The 20,712-nt window shown below is 48.4% G+C and overlaps 1 protein-coding gene across 2 annotated transcripts in view; it reads right to left on the bottom strand.

Annotated features, from left to right (window-relative positions):
• Window positions 1-20,712, bottom strand: part of LOC144170756 (proprotein convertase subtilisin/kexin type 4-like) — a 215,056-nt gene that overhangs the window by 26,028 nt on the left and 168,316 nt on the right. For both annotated transcript variants that reach the window (XM_077700740.1, XM_077700741.1), the window contains exons 4-8: window positions 10,289-10,417; window positions 9,700-9,776; window positions 5,947-6,035; window positions 2,889-3,274; window positions 388-488 (exon numbers count right to left, since the gene is read on the bottom strand). In XM_077700740.1, the coding sequence (XP_077556866.1) occupies window positions 388-488; window positions 2,889-3,274; window positions 5,947-6,035; window positions 9,700-9,776; window positions 10,289-10,417 (782 nt within the window). The remainder of the gene's footprint in view (window positions 1-387; window positions 489-2,888; window positions 3,275-5,946; window positions 6,036-9,699; window positions 9,777-10,288; window positions 10,418-20,712) is intronic.

Genomic DNA, 20,712 nt, shown 5'->3' with positions numbered 1-20,712 from the left:
GCTTTTTCCTCTGGCCAGCCACGCAGCGGGAGAACCGGTCGAGCTCTGCTGCCCCGTGCGCGCATAGAGCTTGCGCGCAGACATTCTTCCGAACTGGTGACCGTCCGGCCGCTCGCTGGACGGCTGCAACGTCACAGCAATGGCCGCGCTCTCCTCGGTTTCGGTTTCAAAATCGCCGATTTTTGCTGGCCGCTTGCGGCGTCCACGTGCGTATTTCAGCTGTTGTATTTTGCATGTTGCTTTCTTTTTAAGCAGACTATAAGGAAATAGGGTTTTCAAGAAGTCGAAATTTTGAGTGCAGTTGGCCTTTAAGAGGTGCAAGGGGGGCTGAGATGACCTGCTCCCTGTGCCCAATGAACGTGTCGGAATGGGAGAGTGGCCACTCACTTTGCTTCCAGTGCAAGCGCACAGATGCCAGCCGCCAAAGGAGCTGAGGCCGACGTTCCAGTGTGGGTGGAGGTGCAGCCGTGGTGCAAGTCTGTCGTGATCTGGTGGGAAGAGAAAAGGGGAGAGTAAACGCGACAGGCCCGTGCGCTGCCCTTTGAGCATCCCACTAACTACACTACAGCAGGAAGTGTTAAATCCTGCAATTAGTTTTTCTCCAGCCCTCCAGTGAAACAGCGTTAGGTCTAGAAAATAACAATTTCTAGCCAATAAACCTAATAAAGACTAATTTTCAAGCCTTTTAGCCCTTTCAAAGCACTGTTCTGATACCCATCGAGACTAGCCACCTGATGTCACGAATTTTTCAGTCGTCATTTTTCATTTTGGCACGAGTAATGCATGCAATATATGATAGCTGTTATACAGCTTGTGAATGGCAATAGTTGGGAATGAAATGCTAGTTTGTATGAAACATTTTCTACTCAAATCAATGAAGCAAAAAAGTTCAACATGCAAGATTGCTGCGTGTGAAGAGGATTGCCTTCCTTTCCACACGCACCATGTCAAAATGAATGGTGTGTATGCGATACGCCCATTGGCAGATCCAAAGGTGGTTAGGATGTCCTGACCCCCCTCCTTCAATTTTCGAATTTATACCCCTAAGAAGATGACCCCTCAAAGCCACAGAAAAAGTGTACTCCGTGATTTTTTTTATATCTTAATTTTGGTTTTCTGAAATTTCGGCAAATAAAAGAGGCTACTATCCTCGACCTCCACCTCATCACCATTATCATCACTAATAGAAGCTCGCCTCTCCCCCCGAAAGACCTGGATCCTCCCCTGGATGTACCCCTCTCCCACCCCCAATGCACACCAACCAGGATAACCCTATTCCTCAAGTGCTACAAAATCCATCCCTAGCAGGGGGACAGGGAAGGATCGAAAAAATTCCCCCGCACCTCCCCGAAGGGAATCGTGCAGAAATGCGAATGCATTGGGTGCACCGATGAGTGTGTTGCGAGTAATGGCGTAATTAATGATGTGAGTGTGAACGTAATCATTTATTCATCAGCACCTGTTTGTGTTATCGTTGTACCTGACGGCCACAATCACTACCTTGTGATCGCTAAAGTGCACGGTCAAAGGGTCTTTGGGAAGCATACGCGCGTCACAGTTTCGCGTAAAGACCAGATCAATGCAACTCCCGTGAATGGTAGTGAAGCACGTGTCGAAGCCGGCAGAGAGACAATGCATAGAGTGCCTGGTCTGCATGTACTCAACCAGCCACTCGCCACTCTTCTTGCGCACGTCTACGTTGAAGTCGCCAACCAAGACTATGGGGTCAGAGGGTTTGGAGCGCACACGCACACTTTCCATAGCCGCGTCCAGCTGCGCGGCAACGGCGTCTCGAGCGAGGTTGGGCGCGAGGTACACGGTCACCACAAAGACTCCGTCTCCGGTGTAGGCAAGGGTGTACAAGTCCTTGTACGGAGACACGTCTCGAACGGGAGACGTGGCAACGGCGTGCGATATCAAGTTCCCATACACGTTACACACGAGACTAACACCGCAGTACTCGCCGTCCTTGCCGCTTCGAGCAAACTAGTACAGCTCGCTTCAAGCGCATGCGTTCGGCATTGAGCGCGGAGAGAACACCTGCGGGCGCACGCCGACGGAGCACGACAACCCCCGACTAAGAAATGCATTCGCATTTACGACGACGACGACGACGAAGGCAGAACTACGAGGCGCGCGCTCACGTGCGCTCGCGCTGGAGGAATGCAGGCGCATGCAGCTCGATGGACGCAAGACAACCCCCGACTAATAAATGAATTCACATTTAAAAGGAAAAAGTTGGATGTGTATCTGCTCACTTCGCTGCAAATGTTGCCGATAGTCTTCTGCCACCCGTGCCATGTAAACGCCTGCCTTCTCTCCATCGTCTATCTCAAGCTCTTCCTTCACCTCCCGTGTCTCTCCTCCCACAATAAATGCAGTCCCAGAGCTTTGTTCACGTCAGTTCAATAATACTGCGTTCCACTGCTCGTGTGCCATCTAATGGAACCCGCTGTTTCTGTTGAACTTCTTGCAATGCTGCCACAGGGTTTAGGCTCGGGCGTGAGTGCTCTGTGTTTGTTGGGGTCAAAACATTGTTTTTAATGCGTATTTTTTAAATTTTTTATTGTAAAAATCAAGCAGATGTGTATTTTTAGTTAAAGAACACTGCAATTAAAGAACACAGTTATGTACTGATGTTTGCCCCAGATATGCCTAATGTTTTTTTTTTCTTATTCTTGTTCGCAAGTATGAAATCTGCTTCCAGATTTAGTGGTTTGGAAACGTTTTTCCTGTATAAACCTCTCATTCAAGAATTGACCTTTCGGCCAGGCGGCTGAATCGAGGGACACACAGACTTGCAGACAGACAGATCAAAGCTTTCGCGTTTAAGTAGCCCGAGAAAGGCTATCCTCTCGAAAAGGAAACGAGCCGAGCAAGGGACGCACGATCTGGCGCTCGCCCGTGGAGCCCGAGCTGTAGGTGGTGGCCAGGGTGGAGGAGCAGGCCTCGCTGTACCAGGGCACCAGGCCGTTCTCGGTGGCGCTGCTGATGGACAGCGTCCAGATGGCGTTGGTGTAGCCGTCGCAGTTGCAGTTGTCCCGCTCCCGGCCGCCGTTGCCCGAGGCCCACACAAAGATGGAGCCGAGGCCCCCCCGGCCGCGCTCGATGCCCTCGCGGAACGCCCGCGTGGCCAGCTCCCCGGGGCCGTCCACCGTCTTGCCGTCGTCGTCGGGGCCCCACGAGGCGCTGTACACGTCGATGTGCTGGTTGTTGAGCGCCAGCGACCGCGCCTCCACCACGTCCGTCACGTCTCCGTCAAGCATGCGCACGCCTGTCGCAGAGAGAGAGAGAGAGAGAGGCCATGGGAGTCCATCACTCAAATCACTCAACTGAGGGAAGTGAGGGGAATCCCCTGCGCTTTGATTTCTGAGAGCAGTTTACCACGTAGTGTAAAACCCCAGTGTTGCCTCCAGTAGGCGCCGAGTTCATAAATACGCATTAACATTAAGCATTGATGCTTTTCAGTTGCTGCCGCTGCACAGTATGCAGCAGCCCACCTCTCATTCTGCCAGGCAAACCTGGTTGCACATGCACACAGGAATGAGCGGAAAGTTTAGACGCCCAGAGGCCTATCTGCACCAGCTACACTACAGGCTTACTGATCTCTTACAAAAGTTACTTGCAGTCTCACGCAGTGGAGCTCCTTACAACCAATAGCTCAGTGGCTGCATAACCAGATGACAGCGTAGGTGCACGTTAGTTCACAGCTACCAGTAAGGTCGAAAGCAAATCATGCATGTTTAAGTGGGAGGGGTTGAATATAAGAGGTGCCCTCACGCTGTGGTATCTATGCCCTTCCCGCAACTACTCAATCAAGCTGAGACAGGAGGCTGTTCTGATAAATTAACCCTGCACACCAAAACTGGGCACTTGTTGGGAGGATACACACGATAGGAGTGTACTGCTGACGAATAACAACGTAAGCGTGTATCCGTGCGTAATTATGCATTCAGCCCAATCATGTACTCTTTCATTAGGTTGGCTTTCCCTCAATGTGAATACAATTGCAGTGAAGCATCCTTTACATGTACTTCCGGCAAAACGCACGCCAACACACAAAACTCCGATGTGTGTCTACCATTAGCGGCTGTCACTGTAAAAAAGAAATAATGACAGCAAGACGTAGCACGGAGGCTGACAGCAGAAAAAAAGGTATGCTATCCTACTCCTGAGAATCAGTACAGTTAGAAATAAATACCTATGCTGTATGCTGGGAACCTGACACTGGAGTACCCTAAGAACAGGACGTAGAAGGCAGGAAGAATGGGCAAGAACGTTCAGTATCAATACGGCTCACTAAATTTTGATAGCCCTTTTCACCATTTAGACAAAGGGATAGGGTTTTATGGATTTCCTCCGCAGCCCAAGAAATGTATGCACATTTCTGGTCTTCTATGTTTTTGTACACTAGACTTTTCTGTACTTTCACACAAAAAAAGGCCTAGTTAATAACCGGCTCTTTAATGTTCTACATTCGCATCTCCGAACACCTTTCCAGTTCGTTCGGCACAAAGCACTGCAGCTGATAAAAATAATCAAGTGAAAACCTTCCAGTTGGATGCGAGTTACAAGAACATTCAAAGTGCGAATAAGACTCAATTCAATGTGTTCTCAATAACAAGTTTATGCTCTCTCAAAGTGTGTATGAGAGAGATGGAGAATTAAAAAAAAAACGGGCAGACGATTAAACGAATGTAATGCGATTATTCAACACTGGTTTATTAATTAAACCAGTTTAAAAATTGGTATAAAAATTTTATTTAAGAAATTCTGCAGAAATTCAGAGAGTTGTCTACTAATGCGTAGCATTCCTATGCCGATTGTCCTGAGTGAGTTTTTTCCAGCCACATTTTTCGTTTTTCTTAATCCTGCCCGACCTATCCTGCCTCCATTTACGCTATTATAACGATTAGAAGTGGAACCTTCGGGAAATGTGCATTACTGTGGAAACGCAGGGCGTTACACTGTTCGCCATTTTCCATAATTTCTTATATTTTTCTCATTTTTTTATTGTTTCAAAATTTCTTTCTATTGATTATCTCATTTGCGCTAATATAACGATTATAGGTGGAGCTTCCGCAAACTCTGCATTATTGTGGAAATGCAGGTCGTTATACGATTTGCCATTTTCCACATTTTTTTTTATATTTTGGTTATTTTCTCAAAATTTCGTTCGACCAACATTCTCTATCTACACATTATAATGACTACATGTGGAACTTTCGCGAAATCTGCATTATTGTGGAAATGCCATGCGTTATACGTCTTGCCATTTTCCGTAATTTTTAAATATTTCTTATTTTAGTTTTTCAAAATTTCGTTTGACCAATTATCCTTATTTACGTTATTGCAAAGATTACATTTGGAACTTTCGCGAAATCTGCATTTATGTGGAAATGCAGGGCGTTACACCATTCACCATTTTCCTTAATTTTGTTATATTTATTTTTATTTTTTAGTTTTTCAATATTTCGTGCGACCAGTTATCTCAATTTACACCATTATAACGATTACAGATAGAACTTCCGCGATATCTGCATTCTTGTGGAAATGCAGGGCATTACTGGGTAGCGGCTGTGGAGGTACTTGGCAAAGAATGCTACGCATCAATAATAGTTCTAATAAACTGCTACAGCGTTATCTGAAACGACAGTGGTTTCACGCGCTGCTTTGTTAGCTTCACCTCAGCACAAGGGCACTTGCTGTGAAGCACCCTTTGAAGGCAAGCCTTGCAACCGGCGATGATGACGATCGCCGCCTGGAATCCCCGGGAAAACATGAACCGAGTTGCGCGAGCGCTTCCGACCGCACTCTCGAATAGGTAATTGCGATAATGGCGCAGACGTGTCTGAACGCCGACATTTTACCCGTAACGGCAAACACCGCGAAAAGGAAACGAGTGCTTCGCGTGCGCGTCGCAATGCCGGGGCAAGCACAACTCACCTCCGATGCCCGCACCGAAGGCCACGCCAACCGCACAGATTGAATTGTTCTTCACGGCCGCCACTTCGCCCGCGCAGCGGGTGCCGTGCCTGGAAGGAGGCAAGGGGCGAGTTGAAAAGCGCCCGCCCAGTCACGCGGCTCCATTGGGCCCCCTCCTTTCTTCTACAACCAGGGCTTGACCCCAAGCAAGCACAGAAAAAGGCAAAGCACAAATTGGCCATGGAACCTACACGGCCCGAAATAACCAAAAGCGCAACTGCAGATCGTTCTTATTGCGAAAATATGACTAATATTGTTTCAAATAAAAAGTACATAAAAAATAAAACAGAAAGGAACACCGGACAACAAAGATACGACTGGGCCTGTGTAATACCACGCCACCGGTCGGAACGGCGACGATAAGCCTTTCATAAAAACAGTCACCGTAGCACACACTCGAAGACGTGACCAGTTATTTAGCAACAGAAAGCTTTACTGAGAGCTTCTCTACAAGCGCCGAAAATAGTCACCTTTCTGCTGCTTTCTTGTTGTTGTTGTTTTTCTTCTTCACTCTCCTTTACGTCGGCAGCAAGAACTCACCGACTCCTCAAACAACTTTTGCCCTTTACCTCGAGTCCATTTTCAATGTGGCCGGGTTCCACTGCCAGAGTAGAACACTATGGCCTACACTGCTCCAGTCATGAACGCGCAAAATGCAGGTATGTCAAATGCGGGAACGCGATGAAGCCGCCTTGGCGCGTGCCGCCACTGCCACCGGCGATAACGCAAGTTTAGGGCGAGTTCGGCAATAACGACTGAAAACGCGGCCGAAATGCGAACGGCAAGTCATCTACTAAGAGTTCCGCGACGAAGCAAGCGATAACAGGCACCCGTCAAAGTGGCCGTCATCGCTTGTGCCAGTGCAGTGTGGGTGGTCCTCCGGCGTGCAGCGGTGCGTGAGTTCGGACTTTTCGCGCAGGCAGAACCGCAAACGGCAGCCTACGGCGTTTCAAAGCGGCCTCATTCCCATCCGGAGGAACCAACGGGACCCGCTCGTGTTAGGAACATGTGTGCAAGCGTCAGTGCGCAGAAGTATATATATATATATATATATATATATATATATATATATATATATATATATATAGCAGAACAGAGAGATACGGGACGAGGGACTCGGTAAAGATACATATCAATGTTGCAGTCGTCATTGCCAGTGCTATTCGGCTTTTTTCGAAATATTTTAATAGGGCCGAATGACGTGTGCTTGTCACGTTTCTTTGATTCATTGATAAATAAGCGAAAATATAAGTCGAGAAAAAATCCGCCGTTTTCCGGGAGCGGGACTCGAACCCACATCTCCGCATAACCGGTGCGGTGCGTTCACCATTACGCTATCCCCACAGCGGCTTCTCTCTCGACTTTAAAGCGGGGGTTTATATTTACAAGAGCTCTGAGGCCGGTCAACTAGCGCCGCCCCTCGACTACCGCGGGAGACGTAGAACGTCTTTCCCAGCGGCCGCCACGTAGAACGTGGTCGGAGGTCGGGGTTAGCAATTGGCATATCCGAACTGCTGGAGCCAGTGCCTCGTAATGCATGTAGCAGAACAGAGAGATACGGGACGAGGGACTCGGTAAAGATACATATCAATGTTGCAGTCGTCATTGCCAGTGCTATTCGGCTTTTTTCGAAATATTTTAATAGGGCCGAATGACGTGTGCTTGTCACGTTTCTTTGATTCATTGATAAATAAGCGAAAATATAAGTCGAGAAAAAATCCGCCGTTTTCCGGGAGCGGGACTCGAACCCACATCTCCGCATAACCGGTGCGGTGCGTTCACCATTACGCTATCCCCACAGCGGCTTCTCTCTCGACTTTAAAGCGGGGGTTTATATTTACAAGAGCTCTGAGGCCGGTCAACTAGCGCCGCCCCTCGACTACCGCGGGAGACGTAGAACGTCTTCTTTCCCAGCGGCCGCCACGTAGAACGTGGTCGGAGGTCGGGGTTAGCAATATTTCGAAAAAAGCCGAATAGCACTGGCAATGACGACTGCAACATTGATATGTATCTTTACCGAGTCCCTCGTCCCGTATCTCTCTGTTCTGCTACATGCATTACGAGGCACTGGCTCCAGCAGTTCGGATATGCCAATTGCTAACCCCGACCTCCGACCACGTTCTACGTGGCGGCCGCTGGGAAAGAAGACGTTCTACGTCTCCCGCGGTAGTCGAGGGGCGGCGCTAGTTGACCGGCCTCAGAGCTCTTGTAAATATAAACCCCCGCTTTAAAGTCGAGAGAGAAGCCGCTGTGGGGATAGCGTAATGGTGAACGCACCGCACTGGTTATGCGGAGATGTGGGTTCGAGTCCCGCTCCCGGAAAACGGCGGATTTTTTCTCGACTTATATTTTCGCTTATTTATCAATGAATCAAAGAAACGTGACAAGCACACGTAATTCGGCCCTATTAAAATATTTCGAAAAAAGCCGAATAGCACTGGCAATGACGACTGCAACATTGATATGTATCTTTACCGAGTCCCTCGTCCCGTATCTCTCTGTTCTGCTACATGCATTACGAGGCACTGGCTCCAGCAGTTCGGATATGCCAATTGCTAACCCCGACCTCCGACCACGTTCTACGTGGCGGCCGCTGGGAAAGAAGACGTTCTACGTCTCCCGCGGTAGTCGAGGGGCGGCGCTAGTTGACCGGCCTCAGAGCTCTTGTAAATATAAACCCCCGCTTTAAAGTCGAGAGAGAAGCCGCTGTGGGGATAGCGTAATGGTGAACGCACCGCACCGGTTATGCGGAGATGTGGGTTCGAGTCCCGCTCCCGGAAAACGGCGGATTTTTTCTCGACTTATATTTTCGCTTATTTATCAATGAATCAAAGAAACGTGACAAGCACACGTCATTCGGCCCTATTAAAATATTTCGAAAAAAGCCGAATAGCACTGGCAATGACGACTGCAACATTGATATATATATATATATATATATAGGGTTTGGAAATGAGGGGCTCGTTAGAAAATACAGAAACAAACGCCGGCAGTCTACAACGCCAAAGAAGGCATAGGGGAATGGTTAGACTATTTTTTACCGTTAGTGACGTTACATTATTTTTTTTATTATTAAATATGTGAGAAAGAAAGAAAGAAAAACACGCGCCCAGAGTGGGGACTTTGGCGTGGGTTCGGTCCCCACTCTGGGCGCGTGTTTTTCTTTCTTTCTTTCTCACATATTTAATAATAAAAAAAATAATGTAACGTCACTAACGGTAAAAAATAGTCTAACCATTCCCCCTATGCCTTCTTTGGCGTTGTAGTAGACTGCCGGCGTTTGTTTCTGTATATATATATATATATATATATATATATATATCGCCAGAAGAACAACCGCGCTGTTGTCGACGGCGGCAGGCGAGTTCCCCGACCTCGGCCGACGCAGCCCCAAGGGGCAAAGCATGAACGCGAAAAACGGAGGTAAATAGGGTCAAAGAAGACGCAGACGGAAGGCAGAGCAGGAAAAACAAAACAAAACAAAATTTGGAAACAAGCAATGGCTGGTATCAGGAAACTGCGTGACATGACGTGCCCACCGACGAAGGCGAATGCGCAAACAATTTACGTGGCACGCGGGAGCATGCAGGATGGTAGGGGGCTCGCCGCACGCGAGTCGGAAGGAAGGGGGCCTTCGAAAGAAAGAAGGGGAAGCCTTGAGGGGCCGTGACGGAGGAGGCGTGCCTGCAGTGCGTGCGTGTAGTATATACGTACCGATTCGAGTCGACCAGGTCGTATCTCGGTTGAGGATCAGGATCGTGGTTGTTCATGTCCCAGCTGGCCTGGGGATCCTGGAAGCGAGGGTGAGATGAGCGGCAGCAGACGTCAGCGCGCAATTTGTACGCTGCTACTGACAGCCAAAAGGCAGGCGGGGTTACCACGCCAGAACATCGGCTGCTGCCGCACTTACAAGGCAGCGCACATAGCGAAAACGAAGACGCACTTTATATGCGTGCGTCCATTCAGTTACGAGACCGGTCCAGGCCACTCCCCGCATCGACATCAAGTCAAATCTCGCTCTACAGCGGCATCCTATTTCCCCGCCACTGGCGTATACAGGAGGAGAGGGGGGGGGGCGTCCCCCCTCCCGGAAATTTTTGTTACGGGGGTGATTTTCAAGCGCTGGATCAACCACGAGCCATTTTTTTTTGTTTTTGGGTTTTTTGTTTGCAATGATTTGTTATTTAGTAATTTTGTTTGATATTAATATTAGTTGGCAATTTGTTTGCTATTATTTTCTCAATCTTTTAAGTTCCCCCCTTTAAAAAAGGAAAGACTTTCACGCCGACGTCAGAGCACTCACGTAGTTCTCGACAAGGTCCGGGTGGTCCTTTTCAAGGCCGTCGTCCAGTATGGTGACGACCACGCCGCGCCCCGTGATGTTCCGCTTCCACACGTTCTGCACATTCATGTCCAGCCCCTTGCCGCGGTTCTGCGGGCGCGGATACAAGGGCACAATGAGTGCAACAAGTCTGGAACGGAGGCAAGACCTCAGGCTTACTCCGAAAGGGGGAAAGTCATCGACGTGGAGGCACGACCCCGCCATGAGTCGCGACGAAGATTCTCCTTCCGCATAGCTACACCTTGCAACAGCGGTCAACTGCGCGGATCCATCGTCGCTATCGCTATGGCGAGAAGTGATTAACAGAGCATCGTTATTGCAAGGCAAACTTCTCCCGCGCGCCCGACAAGAGGCTGTAGCCAGGCACTATAAGTATCATAGAACCATAACTGTACCGCTATAACAATTTATCAGAGGCTTTCTGCTTAGCGTCGGTCTTTGATTGATCGACACAGCTTGATTGATTGATTGATTGATTGATTGATTGATTGATTGATTGTGGGGTTTAACGCGCCGACGCAACGCAGGCGATGAGGCGCGCCGTAGTGGAGGGCTCCGGATTAATTTTGACCACCTGGGGATCTTTATCGTGCGCCGAAATCTCGTACACACGGTCGTTTTTGCTTTTCGCCTCCATCGGAAAAGCCGCCGCCGCGGCCGGGAATCGAGCCCGCGACCTCGTGCTCAGCAGCGCAACGCCTTAGCCACTGAGCCACCGCGGCGGGTGATCGACACAGCTTTGAGGAAAGGCTATATACAGTGCCAGCAAGCAGAACCGTATCCCTAAGTGTACAACAAAAAGCAAGAAAAATAAGGTTTCAGGCTGCAATAACAATGTTGAGCCGTTTTTCTTTTTCCCGAGTACGCGCGGCGCATCGGTATGGAGGTTCCCGGCGCCGGCAGGAAAACATGGGAATTTTCAGAAGTCACAGCTTGCGTTTTATCACACCGACTTTTCTTCTTTTTCGGTTTGCTATGCCACTGAATGGTTTGTGCGGAGAAGGAAGTTTTCACGGTAGCTATTTGTTTAGATGCGCCCTGAGGTAGAAAAACAAAAAACGGCAAATATACGCAAAAAGTTCGTCGAACGCTTTTGAAAAACCAACAAACCTCGTATGTAAATCGAGGTGCCTAAAGAAATATGTTCGCAACTCCCTAGGGTTTCATAACGCGGGGAAATCATCAGCACTAAGTTTTATGAAGTGATGATGATAGGTTTGTTTTTGTGGAGCAGGAAGTTTACACAAGTTTTATGAAGTAAAGACTTGGTTGGGTAATGCTACACAAATCAAGTTCCCTTTTGTTCAGGCCCTACTAAACGACCAGAAACAGGAACGCTCCCTTGACAAGACCTGCGTTATATTTGTTGTAGAGGTGTGCGTGTCTAGCGTCAGCTCGCAACGAACGAGGTAAACTTCAAGAGGAAACCAGGACGAAGCGGCGTTCGCCTGCATCGTCGTTCGCTTCTTGCAAAAGTTGTTATATTATCTTATCTGAATATATATATATTCAGAGAGGAAAGCAGGGAAGCAGACCTGGCAGGGCGGCGTTTATTCCAGGGGTCTTATCCAAGCAGCCAACACAACTAACGAACTTTGATGATGATTATGATCGCGCGAGGCCAGGGATACGATGACGACACCAAACGATGCGTGGGTGAGACGATGCTGATGAGAGAGTGTTTGGACGCACGTTATATACATATATATATATATATATATATATATATATATATATATATATATATCGTGAAACAGGGTTTCAAGATTATTAACTTTATTGTGAACCCCACAACGTGAAAAACAATCCGTTACATGGAAGCTGATGGAAGTCATTCTTGACTGTATAAACTTCACAGAGGTACCGCAGAAGGCTCCATATTTCAATTCGTGTTAGCTTGGTCATGAACGGCCACAAATTTAAAATCAACCAACACCGTCTTGACCACCATAAGTGTCAACATCATAATCAACATATTTATGTGAACTGCAGGGCGAAGCCTCTCCATAGACCTACCGCCGCTGCTATACACACTAAACTTTTTTACACCCTTTTAGCCAAAAAGGGAGTAGCATAAGTGGAAAAAAGGTGCTGCGAGGCCTTTACACCCTTTTTCTTGAATCTCAACACTCTTTTCCTAGCTCTAAACCATTTTTGTGTGAAAATAAAAGGGTGTTGATCAACTTCAACACCCTTGGTTTTTCTGAGGTTGTTGAAAGGGCGTGAAAAAGGTGTTCAGCTGTTGATTAAATAAGGCCATGTTGGGATGCATAATAGCACTGTAAAGAAGAACACGTCCCCTCATTAACTTCTCTACTCGCAAGAAATTTTCAAGCGCAAAAAAAAATTGCTCGTATGCAATGATCGCTCGTTTCCACATGCGGTGGACCTCATGCCCCAAGTTTAGTTTTGGCACGTCAAACACCAATTTGAACCTTCAAAATTAAAGACTATAGTCGTGTGGCGAAAAGGGTGTTTACCGACTGCAACACGCTTGGCTCTCTGTAGGTTGTTGAAACGACGTGAAATAGGTGTTCAGTTGCAAAAAAAGAACAGCGGAGCTGGGGGTCGACCTAGTTTATTCCGGTGTTGCTAAGTTTTGTTATGTTTACTCAGCTTTGCACTGTTCTTGCTAAGCTACGATGACCGCTCAGGGGTGAGGCCAAGTTTAACCGGATTTTACAAGTCTGTTCCAGTGTCCCCCCCAACTGCCAGGGGATCCAAGGAGGAAAACAAGCTAGGTCGGCCCCCAGCTATGCTGTTTCTCCAGCCTTGCACCACTATTGCAAGCTGCGCCAATTTTTTAAATGCGAATGCATTTCTTAGTCGAGCCATGTCAGGCGCCGTGCGGCGTCCACGCACCCGCAGGTGTTATCTCTCCGCTCTCACCCCCTCTCCCATAGCAACAGCTGCGAGCGCGCTCTCCTCCTCTCCCCTAGCAACCGGAGCAGGTGGTGCGGGCGGATCAGCGGCGAGTGAGTGGAGAGGAGGAGCGCGCTCGGGCGTGTGAGGGCGCTCGCATCGCGGGAGCTCGCCGGAGCTCCCGCGTGTGTGGGAGAGTGTAGGCGAGGGTAGGCGCGGTGCTTCGGTGCTTCTCCTCTCGACGCTCGCCCCACTCTTCCACGCCCGCATGCTTCTCAAAGACCCTTTGACTGTGCACTTTACCGACCACAAGGCAGTGATCGTGGCCGTCAAGTACAACGACAACACAAACAGGTGTTAAATAAATGGTTACGCTACAAATTACCGTCTCCTCATTAATTATAAATTCCGCGCACTCTCGCGCAAAATAAATGCATTCGCATTTCCTCACGATTCCCTTCGGGGAGGTGGGGTGAATTTTTTTTTTGCCGTTTAAAATCCAAAAAAAGACTAGTACCTTTTAAAGGGTACAGTGAGAGGTGCGCATACCTGTTATAATACCCTATCTGCGGTGGTGCACCCTTTACATGTGCCGCAGTTTTTTCTTTGTATTTTTTGCTAACGCCACCGAAACTAGGTCAAGCTTAAAGAGCTTCACTGGTAATAAATTATGCCAATTCATATTGTTTAAACATCTTGAGGTACAAAACACCCCCCCCCCCTTGTAGAAAATGTTCAGTCCACCCGTGCAAACAGGTACAAAATGCCTCCAAAGTTGGAGGTCTCTTCACCTTTTCTTAGTTGGCGGTCTTTCCTTACACCCTTTTTTTCTTTACGCTCTTTTTCTTAGTTTCGAACACCCCAATTTGTAGCTTTACACCCTTCTGGGAAAAAGGTGTTACACCCTTTTTGAAGGGTGTTGAGGTGGCGGGGAAGATTTGTTTGGTATTTAATGAAATTATAGAAGTTATGGAACAAAAACTACATTGTAATTAAAAAGTGTTTGCAAATCCATGTGTTCATTTGTATATTCTCATAGTAAAAGCCGTAGTTTCAAAATTAGCGCTAAAATATCTGTTTTTTGCGACAAGCCCACCGACTCGATCGGGGGGCTTTCCTCTGCTGGATATAAAAGCAAGAACAGCAAAGTAAGTATGCACTCCCTCTACCGCTTGCATCCCGTTGGTTTCCTTGCTCAATTCATTTGTGTTTCAACTGTAACTTGTGCGCATTGATTGTTTGTGTTGAATGCTGCGCGCTCCGCCGATTCACATTGCCACTGCGCATGCCATCACCTTAAAAAAAAAGGTGTGAGGCTGAACACCCTAAAAAAGGGTGTTAGCCTTGGGACAAGATTTTTACACCCTTTTCAGCCAAAAAGGGTGTAAAAAAGTTTAGTGCGTATGATATGATATAATGTATATATCGGTACAGGTAAAGGCGCATTGTTCACAAGTATACCATATTTGGTGCAAATATGGGCCGTTGCGAGCACTACGACTTGATCGCGAAAGTTGATTGATGGTAGGGTTTAACGCGCCGACGCAACGTAGGCGATGAGGCGCGCCGTACTGGAGGGCTCCGGATTAATTTCAGCCACCTGGGGATCTTTAACGCGCGCCGCAATCTCGAACACACGGGCGTTTTTGCTTTTCGCCTCCATCAGAAAAGCTGTCGCCGCAGCCGGGAATCGAACCCGCGACCTCGTGCTCAGCAGCGCAACGCCTTAGCCACTGAGCCACCGCGGCGGGTGATCGCGACAGTTGATAGCGACAGTTTACAGCTGACAGTTGAAAAAACACAGTTGTCAGTCAATACATACATGCGAACAAATTGCTCCCGGTAACTGATGACAGTTTTACGAGAGCTGATACAGAGCACTATTTGTGATGCATTTAGCAAGGCCACACGCAATAATAAATAACGGAAAGACTAATGGAATAACAGAAATTTGATTTCCAAATTTTTCTAAAGGGGCCATTTTACGTCGCCGAGCTAACGTTAAATAAATTTCCCCGTAAAACCCAAGAAATCCGCCTTGTCTGCCATGTCCCTTTAAAAAATTGGCCACGTATCTGCTCTCTTCGCTGCAAATGTCGAAAGACCGTAGTCTTCTGCCGCCTCCGCAGAGTAAATGCCTCTCTTCTCTCCTAAGGGCCACCTCTCCTGTTCTTCGGCTCCCTTTCGCTCCTCTCAGGATAAACACGGTGGAAGTTTCCTACAGTCAATTCAATTTTCGCGCGTTCCACTGCTCGCACCATCTACACGAACCTTCCGTTAGCGTGGGATTTCTTGCGTAGCCTCCGCGATCAGCTGCCGGCGGCGCGCCGCCGTGCCGATCGCGGAAGCCACGCTTCTTGGAAGACCGCCACGAGGCACGACCCACGGGCGCAAGCGTGTCTGTATTTTGGGTCAGAACATTGTTTTTAAAGGCGTATTTTTTTATTTCCCATCGCAAAAATCAAGCAGTAATGTATACTGCACTGCAAAGAACACTGCAAATATCAATCATAAATTGATATTTTGCCTCAAATGTGCCTGATGTTTTCTTTTTCTTGAACAAGGCTGGCATGTATGTAGTGTGTTTCAAGATTTTAGTGGTTCGGAAAAGTTTTGCCTATGTAAACCTCTCGTTTAGGTATACCTTTAACTTTTGGCCAAACGTCTGAATCGAGAGTCAGACAGACAGACAGACGGACCAAAAAAATTTTCGGGCACAAAAGTCTTTAAAACAAACTGGAGACCACGCCTGCCTAGAAAACAGAGCGAGGAACGTATAAATTTAATACGATCCCACAGTTGTGGCTCACTCCAAAAGAGGGCGATGGGAACGCGGGGGTTTCTGGCTCAACGCTTGCTCAGTTTACGTTTCAGACATCAGCCCTAAAAAGGCGCCGACGTTACAACGGGGGGAGCATCAGTAGGACCGACCCACATTACAGCCTAGCATACTGGTGAAGCCCAATTCGGCAAGTCGCACGAGGAGGAAACGACCAGTGCGACAGCGGATTTTTACGAGGGAAGAAAAGGCAGCAGGCGGCGCAAACATCACCGGGCTACGCAATTTAAAACATGGCCCTAAGCAGCTATAGGTAAAAACTGATCTCCAAAGGATCACCCGGAGGCACGACGGCCGCAGGATCGATGGAGGGGAACAACAGACAGCCGAGACAAACACGCCGAAACCTCCTCATTCATCACGCGAAGTCACGCTCGGAAAGGAAAGAAAACCCAGAGAGAGAAAAAGAAAGATGGTGGTCGGCCAAGAAGAGGCACAAGATTGGGAGATGCCAAGGAAAGCGAAAAAAACAAGCGCGATAAGGGTCTCGAAGACCGTGCCAATCTCCGCCAGTGCCCCACGTATATATACAACGGCGCGTTCAGTCTGCAGAGGCCAACAAGCATCGAGGAATTGACTCCGAGGCCCCTTGATGCCGGCGGCGCAAGAAGTAAGATCTCCACCAGGTAAACTGATCACGCACTGCTGGTTCGCGGGCATCCGGCACACGTGGTCAGCGGGAATGTGTACAGGAGCGAGGAAAACGGAGGGGGGGGGGGGCATGACTCTCGAGAAAGGATGCGGCGGATGCAAGCGTGATACAACACAGGAGACGTGAAGTGGCGGCCGCTCGGGATGAGGAACAGGAAACGGGAGGAGGGGGAGCGCACAGCGGAATTTCCCTTCCTTCATGAATACCTTGCCGCCTGCCCTTTCCCCCGTCCCCTTGGGCCAACTGCTGTTTGTACCGCGCGCTCGATACATGCGAGCGCGGATACGTAACGCAGCGTCCTTCCGGCCACTACGATGGGCGCAACGTCGACGTTGCGTGCCCGTGAATTTCTTTCTTCGCTCGCTCCACTCGCGGTGGCTCGTTTGAATCGCCGATCGCTTCCTCTTGCCTCGACCACGCCACTTTAATCGCTTCTTTATAGCGTACTCATGTCGCTTTTATTGCCATTTTATTTCTCCCGGCGTTTCCCGCGCAAAAGCGCTGCGCTACGCAGCGGATGTGTACGTGTCTGGCTCCGAAGGAGGATGAAAACACGAATCGAAGGCGTCCCAAAGCAATTTAAGAATTGTCGGCCCGGCGTTTCCTCGTGTGTACGCTTGAGAAAAACATGGCTTTACTCGCGCTGGCAGGAACGAAATGCGGCACGTACGCACAAAGGCAGGAATGGAGGAAACCTGCACGCGTGCGCACACGCGTTCTTGCACGTTCGCGAAATTACCAGCCGAGAAACAGGTCTTGCCGCCCTAATAGTGTTTCAAAACGAAGAGAAACACCCGCAAACGTAACACTTACCACCATCGTAGCGAACGCCGTACCAAAAATGTTTACTCGCATAACACACAAATTATGCCGATCCGCACTGCGTGCAAGCGAACAGTCATGATGGCGTATATGTGTAATCGAGTACAATAATCTCGATAGCGACTGAAAAAAAAAAGAAAAAAAAAAAGATGAAAGCCAGCGCCGCATGATGCCAGAAAGCAGCAGCGGCAGCCTTCCTCCCAGCCTGGTTGAAGTGCCAAAGAAAGCTTTGCTTTAATACAGGCAGACGTTTTATACCACTTAAAGCCGTTTTTCGGACAATTACTCACCTCCACTGCTAAGCGTATATAAATTTATAGATCTCGCCTTCGAATAAATAGACCGGGTGGACAATTTGGCAAGACAAATTCCTAGAGCCAAAATGTGCGAGCTATTCAAAGCGTCTAATGTCGGTCCTAACGTCAAATCTATATCTTTGTAGCACATTTCAGTGTACTGACAACTCCAGAACAAACATCTGACACATGTACATTATCAAAACGCGACACTTAAAATTTATGTGCGTGCGTGAACGTTTGCAGCGCACAGGTCACGAACAAACCTTTTCCGGTGTCAGAGCTGCGACTCCTTGAAATATATATTCCACGTTTAAACAAACATAGCGGCGAGTTCTATCGCATCATAGAAATGTCCCCATCAGCTTTTTAAATTAAACATGTCGCTGCCGCTTCCCCAGCCGTACCATGGCGGCCACACCTGGTTTGGGAAATATGTGGAGAAACCGGTTGCTATGAGTTTCCTAAAGGAAATTAGAAGCCGTTTGTCCACTATATAGAACTATAAATCTACCAAGTTTTAATTACGCTAATTAACTCACAGGTGTGCTACAGTGACATTCGGAAGCGACCGTGATATGAAGTCGCCTGCCAGTTTGAATTGCACGATCAACAAGAATATACGACGGTGCAAGGTGCGCAGTGATAAGCAGCAGGCGCGCACTCCATATATATATATATATATATATATATATATATATATATATATATATATATATATATATATAAACGGTTTTTTTTTTCATGAAGCCATCTGAACCTTGCTCCGTCGGCGTCTTCTGTGTATGATATGTGGTAGACACTTCGCAAACTCTACGAAATTTGAAACGAACAAATTTCATGCAACCGCAAGCTTCTTACCTTAGTGAAAATGCTGCCGCAGTTTTTATTTGCGCTGAGGACACGTGAGGCAGCACGCCATCCACCTAAATCAGCTAATGCGTCAGCGTTCAGGCGCAGAGCAACAGTTAACTCCCTACCAAGGGCGATAAAATATAAACAAAAGGAATTAAGCGGTAGAAAAATGGCAGCACGTTTCAGCCATGCAGTCATGGCGGTTTTTGTTAACGTTGCATCTGGAGAGTAAGGGACTAGAGGAGGGGGACAAGAAATTCGACCCCTCCGACCCAAATGACTGCTCCAACGGCTGATGAAGTCACGAAGCTGTGCTTTTTTTCATTCAATCATGCTAAGGGTCCGCTGTTAGTGCAAGCGGAGCGAAAATAATGGCGGTGGACGCGGTACGCAGCATTTGCCTTCCACGCCGACCTTTAAATAAAAGTTCAACTAAAATGTATTGAAACAGGCTACGCAGCCCGAAACTGCCCGTCGCTTCCTTGATGTCATACGTAATAAATAAGGAACCGCACGGAGCTCTTCTCGCCTCTGCGAGCGATCCGCGGCATAATACAGGCGGACACAAATAATGCCCCCAAATAGCAAAGCGACAGCGAAGTAATTGCTTTTATCGACAGCCCCACAGGGGCGGAGAACTTCATTCCGAGCACAATTAAAGCGCGTTCTAGCTTCGCTCCATACGGACGGACTCCGCACTCTTTGTCCGCCCCGTTACCACCTGCCCGCTGTGAGCTATACCCGCACACGCCGCATCGGGATGAGGAAAAACTAACTAAACGCTGGGAAAAAAAAAAAAAAACGACCACGGGAAACGGGGTGGCGGCCACGCGGAGCCAGCTGGCGCCGATCGCAACCCTGCCCGGGTGCGGGCAAGAGCTGCTGCTGCTCCTCCTTGTCGGCCCCGGAAATGGGGAGGCCAGGTTCGAGCTCCGCGTACATGTGCGAGCCAGGCCCGTCGGAGTTGCACGCCCAGGGACAGGGCGTCGGAGGTAGGGACCGCGCCGCGGTGGAATGAAGCCGTGTGAACAGGGGAGCTGCGGTCTGCCGCCTATTTTACCTTCGCTCTGGACACGAACGGCCACTCACACATAGCGCCTATAGTGCAAACGCTTCCGGCTTAGTATAGTCAGAGTCCTTCAGGGACTCTGGTATAGTTAAGCTGAAAGTTGGGCTAGTTGGTGTTGACTTAGACCATTTTACCAGCGAAAAAAGACAGGGACATAGGGAGAAGCAAACAGGACAATTGTTCGACTTCAACTGAGCAGCTTTACTTGGGACACGTAATATATGATAACGCTAACAGACAAGGCTAAAAGGAAAAAAAAAAAAAAAAACTTACGAATGAAATGAAACAATATACAGTCAGATGCGTGCCACCACACACTACCAAGCTACGTCACGCGCATGCGCCCTTGAAAGAAGCTTAGCTCTTTCGCCGTAAGAGCGATGAAAGGCACGCTGGTAAAGTTATCTGCCTCCCTGTGAATAAGGAAGACCTCACAAATCTCTCTACACTTGGTCGCGCCCGCTCCTTAAAACACGTGTGGCATCAAATGCTGAAACACAACCAGGACACGGCTTCCAATGGTCGCCCAAGTGGCCCCCCGCGGCAAGCGATGACACTGCTGCACGGTGCTCCCTCAGACGGCCATTCAAGCAGCGCCCCGTCTGTCGTACATAGCATTTGCCGCAGGACAAAGAAATGCTGTAAATAACGCTTAGTATAGCTTTTCCTGCCACTCTAGTTCGAGCTTCTCTGGATGATGAACTGCTACGGTGCGCCATTGGCTTTATTTCTTGCCAAAGATCTCGCGCCTCTAGATAAAGCTACCTGCTTTAAATTTCGTTCGCGTTTTTCCCCGTCGCTACTGGCTGTTACAACTGTTGCCTACCTGCTGCGCAGTCACACATTAATGATGTTCAATTCCAAATTTTGGGAGCTTAACACGCCAAAGCTACACCTGGTCTATGGAGCACGTCGTAGTGGCGGGCTCCGAATCAATTTTGACTGCGTGGGGTCTTAGACGCGCGCTGAATTCATCTCGACACACGGGCG

Source organism: Haemaphysalis longicornis, unplaced genomic scaffold (genome assembly GCF_048455015.1).
Source record: "Haemaphysalis longicornis isolate Haplotype H1 unplaced genomic scaffold, Haemaphysalis longicornis Haplotype H1 scaffold_2, whole genome shotgun sequence".
In the NCBI taxonomy this organism is placed as follows: Eukaryota; Metazoa; Arthropoda; class Arachnida; order Ixodida; family Ixodidae; genus Haemaphysalis; species Haemaphysalis longicornis.
Note: the sequence above shows the minus strand (reverse complement) of the source record. Positions and strands in the feature narration are given on the sequence as shown.